Here is a 9,270-nt window from a genome sequence, read left to right on the forward strand (position 1 = left end):
TTTAGTCATTTACCTTATATTATAATATAATCAGGATTTAGTCAGAGATATGCTACCTTATATTATAATATAATCAGGATTTAGTCATTTACCTTATATTATAATATAATCAGGATTTAGTCAGAGATATGCTACCTTATATTATAATATAATCAGGATTTAGTCAGAGATATGTTACCTTATATTATAATATAATCAGGATTTAGTCAGAGATATGTTACCTTATATATTTATTAGATAGGCCCTTTAATCTCTCATTTACTCCCACCCCAACCCTAAAAAAGCTAATTTACCAGCATTGAATACATATAATTAGAAACTATTAATATGTAAATGTATATTATAATAATGATATTATTTAATGGTAGTAATTATAACAACAATAATTAAAAAAATATATGATATATTAAAAGCCTTTGGGGAACAGTAGGGGAAGTGGGAAGTATTTTTTATATTAGACTTATCTACTGGTGCAAATTTGAATAATTCACAAACTCAATTGTGTATTAATATTCCATTTGAAGTAAACACTCTCTGTCGGGTTTCATGTTGCAGTTTGTATGAAACAGAGAGAAGTTATTCTCCTTCACACCTCTCTCTCTGTCTGTCAATTCTGATCCAAGTTCTATGGCCACTCCCCCAACCAGTTAGTCAGTGTCTATTGGCTGTTACAGATGATCTGGTGTCTGGATGACAAACTGTCGGTCTGAAGTTATAAAATTAAAACTCAGATTTTGGATTCTGGCACTTGTTGCTGACGTTGCGCGCTTGGAATCAGCTCGTCCGTTTGAGTCGTTACTGTTGTGTTTTAATTCGGTTGGGGTTGTCCTCCCGAGCGGAGCATGAACTCCATCGACCCATCAGTCCACCACATCTCCTCTCCAACAGCAAGCTCTCTCCACCCCCAGCCCAAGAGCAACCAGGAGCCGCCGGAGATGGCAGTCTACTGCGATAACTTCAGCATGTACCACCAGCCTGGGCTCCAGAGCGCACAGAGACCGTCTGGATACGGCCTGGGAGATTACGCGTCATCCCTGTGGCTGAACGGGCCCCCCGTGAACTCCTCCACCCCTTACCTGCACGGAAACAACACCGCATCCTTTATGCCACCTTCCTACGGTACCCAGCGGCAGTTCCTTACCAACTCTCCCGGGTTCGGGGGTCCGGACCTGGGTTGGCTGTCCATCGCCAGTCAGGAAGAGTTGTTAAAACTGGTCCGTCCTCCATACTCTTACTCTGCGCTCATCGCCATGGCGATCCAGAACGCACATGAGAAGAAGTTGACCCTGAGTCAGATCTACCAGTACGTCGCTGATAACTTCCCTTTCTACAAGAAGAGCAAGGCGGGGTGGCAGAACTCTATCCGACACAACCTGTCACTCAACGACTGTTTTAAAAAGGTCCCCCGCGACGAGGACGACCCAGGTATTATCCTATCCTGTTCTATTCTATTTCTATAACATCTAGGGACATGTGTACATATATATATATATATGTGTGTGTTTAATTACTCAGGTAGGCAATGTGATTCAGCTGTCGCTTAGAAATCCTATAAAAACACGTGTTAAAAGTCTGGGCCTAAAACCGATTGAACAAATTGGTGAAGGCCTGTAGCAGGCTAAACTAACGGAGGAGGCCGAGCGGAAGCTCCCACATCTGCTTTTCAAAGGGAAAACAAACTAGGTTGAATTAACTCATTCCGTTATCATCAGCTCCCGCTAAGGGTTGGCAGCAGACTATCCTGTCCAAATCAGTCCCATTAAATAAAGGCTCATCCAAACAAACACATGCTGATAATTGATCATTTTATCATTTCATTTCGTTACTTTATTTTGAAGACTAGAATGCTTATCATAGTGCATATGTAGTGCATATTAAATCTAGGAATTGTTATCAGCAGTGTCCCATAGACTTGAGTTGAGTCAAATATCATATAGATAATATATTGAGTGGCCTTTGCTTCTTTAGCGTGGGACATAGAAAGAACTATGAGCTCATTTTACAGATTAGAATCTATATTATTGTAGAGTTTAGATTAGAACTATGAGCTCATTTTAGAGATTAGAATCTATATTATTCTAGAGTTTAGATTAGAACTATGAGCTCATTTTAGAGATTAGAATCTATATTATTCTAGAGATTAGATTAGAACTATGTGGTCATTCTATAGATTAGAATATATATATATATATATTTATATATAAATAAATACGTGTACAAGTATATATATATATATATATATATATATATACGTTATTCTAGAGTTTAGATTAGATCTATGTGGTCATTCTATAGATTAGAATATATATATATATGTAAACACGTGTAAAGTATGTATATATATATATATATATATATATATTATTCTACAGATTAGATAAGAACTATGAGGTCATTCTACAGATTAGAATATATATTATTATGTAGATTAGATTAGGACTATGCGGTCAATATTTGATTGCCCCAAAAGTTTGTTATAATACACTGTAAAAAAAAATCCTATTCTTTTTACGATAATTTACTGGAAGCCAGTTACCTGCATATTACTGTAAATAAAGGTACATTACGTTACCGTAAATGTGTTTAAAGTTTAGTGTAGGAAAATTGATGGATTACAACATAACAGTTAGCTTGTTATTAGAGGCTTCATGTCCATACTGAGTGTGCCTTCAGTTTCCTACCATGGCAGTTTATAGATAAAAGGTTTGATATTGTAATCCAGGAAGGGCAGAGAGGAGCACCCATGTTCTGGGGAATGACACAATGTTAACCCCAAACTCGTTAAAATGAGTAACTACCTAGACATTGGCTTCCTCATCATTCCAAATCCAGAGTATTAGGTGCATGACATCACTGTATGTGATAATGTGCACCATACTAAACTACTACAACATTATGTGGATTTGTACGTATAAAATGACTGGCCCGCACATGGAATGACTGGCCCGCACATGGAATGACTGGCCCGCACATGGAATGAGTGGCCCGCACATGGAATGAGTGGCCCGCACATGGAATGACTGGCCCGCACATGGAATGAGTGGCCCGCACATGGAATGAGTGGCCCGCACATGGAATGAGTGGCCCGCACATGGAATGACTGGCCCGCACATGGAATGAGTGGCCCGCACATGGAATGACTGGCCCGCACATGGAATGACTGGCCCGCACCTGGAATGAGTGGCCCGCACATGGAATGACTGGCTCGCACATGGAATGACTGGCCCGCACATGGAATGACTGGCCCGCACATGGAATGAGTGTCCCGCACATGGAATATTGCTGCTCATAGGGCTTTATTCCTTTATTATTTCACAAGTCTTCATTCTTTACTGGGCCTCATTTATTTTATCCTGTAATATTTTTTATCCCAGCATTAGTTTTCTCAAGTTTAGGATGAACACATCGCCCTCCAGTTCTTCATTGGATATGTACATAATACTAATGTGTATATATTAATAATGTCTTATTAATATATAAATACTGTATAATAATGTCTTATTAGTATATAAATACTGTATAATAATGTCTTATTAGTATATAAATACGGTATAATAATGTCTTATTAGTATATAAATACTGTATAATAATGTCTTATTAATATCATATAAATACTGTATAATGTGTTATTAGTATATAAATACTGTATAATAATGTCTTATTAATATATAAATACTGTATTATAATGTGTTATGAGTATATAAATACGGTATAATAATGTCTTATTAGTATATAAATACTGTATAATAATGTCTTATTAGTATATAAATACGGTATAATAATGCTAAAGTTTCTATTATTTATGTTCCAGGTAAAGGGAACTACTGGACGTTGGATCCTAACTGTGAGAAGATGTTTGACAACGGGAACTTCAGGAGGAAGAGGAAGCGTCGCTCCGACTCCAGTAACGGCACCAAGACAGAGGACGGCCGAGCAGCCCCGCCCAAGACCACGGACAGCCCCCAGCTCCTCGGCCCCGCCTCCCCAGACATGGAGGTGGTCAGTGAGGGTCACAAGAGCTCCTCCCCCCCGGGCCTGGCGTCCGGCGCTCCGTGTTTTAATAACTTCTTCAGCAGTATGGCCGGGCTGGGCTCCGGGCCCTTAGGGGCCTCCATTCCTCTCTCCTCTGGTCCCTCCAGCAGACAGACTAGCTCTCTGGGTCTGGTCAACGAGCTGACCAATAGGAACATTACAGCCCTCCATAGCAGCCCATACCACAACCACACACCCCACACCACCACCCCGGGCCCAGGCCAGGACAGTCACAGCCCGGGGGTCTCAGATTCAGGCCTCGGGGGCCACGGTCACCCAGCAGACAGTCTGTCTCCCTTTAACAGAGGACTGTACTACAACACATTCAGCGGAGGGGGACAGGCAGGACAGTTCAACAGCCACTTCTACAACAGCTTCAGTGTCAACAATATCTTATACCCACGAGAGGGCACGGACGTATAGCCACGGACGTATAGCCACGGACGTATAGCCACTGACGTATAGCCACATATAGCATATAGTCACGGACTTATAGCAAGGGGCTACAACAGGTCTAGGTGGACAGCCAAATCAGAGGGCTTGACCAACCAGTCCATACATTATGGCCTTCACAGGACAGAGACAGAGCAGTCCATACATTATGGACTTCACAGGACAGAGACAGAGCAGTCCATACATTATGGCCTTCACAGGACAGAGACAGACCAGTCCATTCATATGGCCTTCACAGGACAGAGACAGACCAGTCCATTCATATGGCCTTCACAGGACAGAGACAGACCAGTCCATTCATATGGCCTTCACAGGACAGAGACAGACCAGTCCATTCATATGGCCTTCACAGGACAGAGACAGACCAGTCCATTCATATGGCCTTCACAGGACAGAGACAGACCAGTCCATTCATATGGCCTTCACAGGACAGAGACAGACCAGTCCATCCATATGACCTTCACAGGACAGAGACAGACCAGTCCATTCATATGGCCTTCACAGGACAGAGACAGACCAGTCCATTCATATGGCCTTCACAGGACAGAGACAGTCCAGTCCATTCATATGGCCTTCACAGGACAGAGACAGACCAGTCCATTCATATGGCCTTCACAGGACAGAGACAGACCAGTCCATTCATATGGCCTTCACAGGACAGAGACAGACCAGTCCATTCATATGGCCTTCACAGGACAGAGACAGACCAGTCCATTCATATGGCCTTCACAGGACAGAGACAGACCAGTCCATTCATATGGCCTTCACAGGACAGAGACAGACCAGTCCATTCATATGGCCTTCACAGGACAGAGACAGACCAGTCCATCCATATGACCTTCACAGGACAGAGACAGACCAGTCCATTCATATGGCCTTCACAGGACAGAGACAGACCAGTCCATTCATATGGCCTTCACAGGACAGAGACAGTCCAGTCCATTCATATGGCCTTCACAGGACAGAGACAGACCAGTCCATTCATATGGCCTTCACAGGACAGAGACAGACCAGTCCATTCATATGGCCTTCACAGGACAGAGACAGACCAGTCCATACATTATGGCCTTCACAGGACAGAGACAGACCAGTCCATTCATATGGCCTTCACAGGACAGAGACAGACCAGTCCATTCATATGGCCTTCACAGGACAGAGACAGACCAGTCCATTCATATGGCCTTCACAGGACAGAGACAGACCAGTCCATTCATATGGCCTTCACAGGACAGAGACAGACCAGTCCATTCATATGGCCTTCACAGGACAGAGACAGACCAGTCCATTCATATGGCCTTCACAGGACAGAGACAGACCAGTCCATTCATATGGCCTTCACAGGACAGAGACAGACCAGTCCATTCATATGGCCTTCACAGGACAGAGACAGACCAGTCCATTCATATGGCCTTCACAGGACAGAGACAGACCAGTCCATTCATATGGCCTTCACAGGACAGAGACAGACCAGTCCATTCATATGGCCTTCACAGGACAGAGACAGACCAGTCCATTCATATGGCCTTCACAGGACCGAGACAGAGCTCTGACGACACCTTTATGAATCACAAACTGTACAGCCACAGCCAGCAGGCAGCTCCATTGGTCTGTTCACATTACCAATTTGTTCAGTGGACTTCACCAATACAGATCACGTGCCTGAACAACTCCCAATCCATGACAACACAGAGAGAACGGAGGAATGTATTGCAGCCAAATTGTTCCGCTGTTCATCTTTGACCAAACTTGTCAACCTCTCTATAACGATCCAGCTGCTTCTCTGAAAATAATCCACTGAAATGAACATGTAACTATATATCCAGAATCCTCTGGATTGCTTTGCAGAAATGCCAATAGGGATCACAAACCAACATTACAGCTCACCACTGGTGCAGATTTCTGCCCACCGTTTTAGCACTGAAGGTGCTGTGGTAATACTGAAGGTACTGTGGTACTAGATACTGTGGGACTAGATACCGTGGGACTAGATACTGTGGGACTAGATACTGTGGGACTAGATACTGTGGTACTAGATACTGTGGGACTAGATACTGTGGGACTAGGTACTGTGGGACTAGATACTGTGGGACTAGATACTGTGGGACTAGGTACTGTGGGACTAGATACTGTGGGACTAGATACTGTGGGACTAGGTACTGTGGTACTAGATACTGTGGGACTAGATACTGTGGGACGTTACCATGGGACTAGATACCGTGGGACTAGATACTGTGGGACTAGATACTGTGGGACTAGATACTGTGGGACTAGGTACTGTGGGACTAGGTACTGTGGGACTAGATACTGTGGGACTAGATACTGTGGGACGTTACCGTGGGACTAGATACCGTGGGACTAGATACTGTGGGACTAGGTACTGTGGGACTAGATACTGTGGGACTAGATACCGTGGGACTAGGTACTGTGGGACTAGGTACTGTGGGACTAGGTACTGTGGGACTAGATACTGTGGGACTAGATACTGTGGGACGTTACCGTGGGACTAGATACTGTGGGACTAGATACTGTGGGACTAGGTACTGTGGGACTAGATACTGTGGGACTAGATACTGTGGGACTAGATACCGTGGGACTAGGTACTGTGGGACTAGATACTGTGGGACGTTACCGTGGGACTAGGTACTATGGGACTAGATACTGTGGGACTAGGTACTGTGGGACTAGATACTGTGGGACTAGGTACTGTGGGACTATGTACTGTGGGACTAGATACTGTGGGACTAGATACTGTGGGATGTTACCGTGGGACTAGATACTGTGGGACTAGATACTGTGGCACTAGGTACTGTGGGACTAGATACTGTGGGACTAGATACTGTGGGACTAGGTACTGTGGGACTAGGTACTGTGGGACTAGATACTGTGGGACTAGATACTGTGGGACATTACCGTGGGACTAGATACTGTGGGACTAGATACTGTGGGACTAGGTACTGTGGGACTAGATACTGTGGGACTAGATACTGTGGGACTAGATACCGTGGACTAGGTACTGTGGGACTAGATACTGTGGGACATTACCGTGGGACTAGGTACTGTGGGACTAGGTACTGTGGGACTAGGTACTGTGGGACTAGGTACTGTGGGACTAGATACCATGGGACTAGATACTGTGGGACTAGATACTGTGGGACTAGGTACTGTGGGACTAGGTACTGTGGGACTAGATACTGTGGGACTAGATACTGTGGGACTAGGTACTGTGGGACTAGATACTGTGGGACTAGATACTGTGGGACTAGGTACTGTGGGACTAGATACTGTGGGACTAGATACTGTGGGACTAGGTACTGTGGGACTAGATACTGTGGGACTAGATACTGTGGGACTAGGTACTGTGGGACTAGGTACTGTGGGACTAGATACTGTGGGACAAGATACTGTGGGACTAGGTACTGTGGGACTAGGTACTGTGGGACTAGATACTGTGGGACTAGGTACTGTGGGACTAGATACTGTGGGACTAGATACTGTGGGACTTACTGCTGGTCGGGGAACATTTTGATTGAAACCACAATATTGACGCTCTTATGAGTGTAAATGCATGTTTGTATATTATATGTCAGAGGAGGCTGCTGAGGGGAGGATGGCTCATAATAATGTCTGGATCGGAGCAAATGGATCGGCATCAACCATGTGTTTGATGTATTTGATCCCAGTCCACTCATCCCATTCCAGCCATTTATATATATACACTACATGACCAAAAGTTTGTGGACACCTTCTCGTCTCATCTCATTCTAAAATCATGGGCATTAATATGAAGTTGTTCCCCCTTAGCTGCTATAACAGCCTCCTCTCTTCTGGGAAGGCTTTCCACTAGATGTTGGAACATTGCTGCTATAACAGCCTCCACTCTTCTGGGAAGGCTTTCCACTAGATGTTGGAACATTGCTGCTATAACAGCCTCCACTCTTCTGGGAAGGCTTTCCACTAGATGTTGGAACATTGCTGCTATAACAGCCTCCACTCTTCTGGGAAGGCTTTCCACTAGATGTTGGAACATTTCTGCGGGGACTTGATTCCATTCAGCCACAAGAGCATTAGTGAGGTCTGGCACTGATGTTGGGCGATTAGGCCTGGCTCGCAGTCTGCGTTCCAATTCATCCAAAAAGTGTACCATGGGGTTGAGGTCAGGGCTCTGTGTAGGCCAGTCAAGTTCTTCCACAACGATCTCGACAAACCATTTCTGTATAGACCTCTTTGTCCACGGGAACATTATCATACTGAAACAGGAATGGGCCTTACCCAAACTGTTGCCACAAAGTTAGAAGCACAGAATAGTCTAAAATATCATTGTATGCTGTAGCGTTAACATTTCCCTTCACTGGAACTCAGGGGCCTTGCCCTAATCCATGGAAAAAAGACCCAGACCATAATTCCTCCTCCACTAAACTTTACAGTTGGCACTATTCATTCAGGCAAGTAGCGTACTCCTGGCATCCGCCAAACCCAGATACGTCTGTCGGACTACCAGATGGTGAAGCGTGACTCATCACTCCAGAGAATGTGTTTCAACTGCTTCCGAGTCCAATGGAGGCGAGCTTTACACCACTCCAGCCGACGCTTGGAAATGCGTACAGTGATCTTAGGCTTGTGTGAGGCTGCACGGCCATGGAAACCCATTTCATGAAGCTCCTGATGAACAGTTATTGTGCTGACGTTGCTTCCAGAGGAAGTTTGGAACTCGCTAGTGAGTGTTGCAACCGAGAACAGGTGATTTTTACCCGCTGTGCGCTTCAGCATTTGGCGGGCCCGTTCTGT

The 9,270-nt window shown here is 44.6% G+C and overlaps 1 protein-coding gene across 1 annotated transcript; it reads left to right on the forward strand.

The window, feature by feature from the left end:
* Nucleotides 1-762: 762 nt before the first annotated feature.
* Nucleotides 763-4,789, forward strand: LOC106566220 (forkhead box protein I1c-like). The gene is made up of 2 exons (XM_014138059.3): nt 763-1,425; nt 3,812-4,789. The coding sequence occupies exons 1-2, from the start codon at nt 843-845 to the stop codon at nt 4,453-4,455; spliced, it is 1,227 nt and encodes a 408-aa protein (XP_013993534.3). The 5' UTR covers nt 763-842; the 3' UTR covers nt 4,456-4,789.
* Nucleotides 4,790-9,270: the final 4,481 nt, after the last annotated feature.

This window comes from Salmo salar, chromosome 01 (assembly GCF_965601325.2).
Source record: "Salmo salar chromosome 01, fSalSal1, whole genome shotgun sequence".
NCBI lineage: Eukaryota > Metazoa > Chordata > Actinopteri > Salmoniformes > Salmonidae > Salmo > Salmo salar.

Coding starts and splice junctions, on each gene's coding strand:
- LOC106566220 (XM_014138059.3), top strand. CDS start 843: ATGAACTCCATCGACCCATCAGTCCACCACATCTCCTCTCCAACAGCA. Junction 1,426..3,811: donor CCGCGACGAGGACGACCCAG/GTATTATCCTAT, acceptor TTTATGTTCCAG/GTAAAGGGAACTACTGGACG.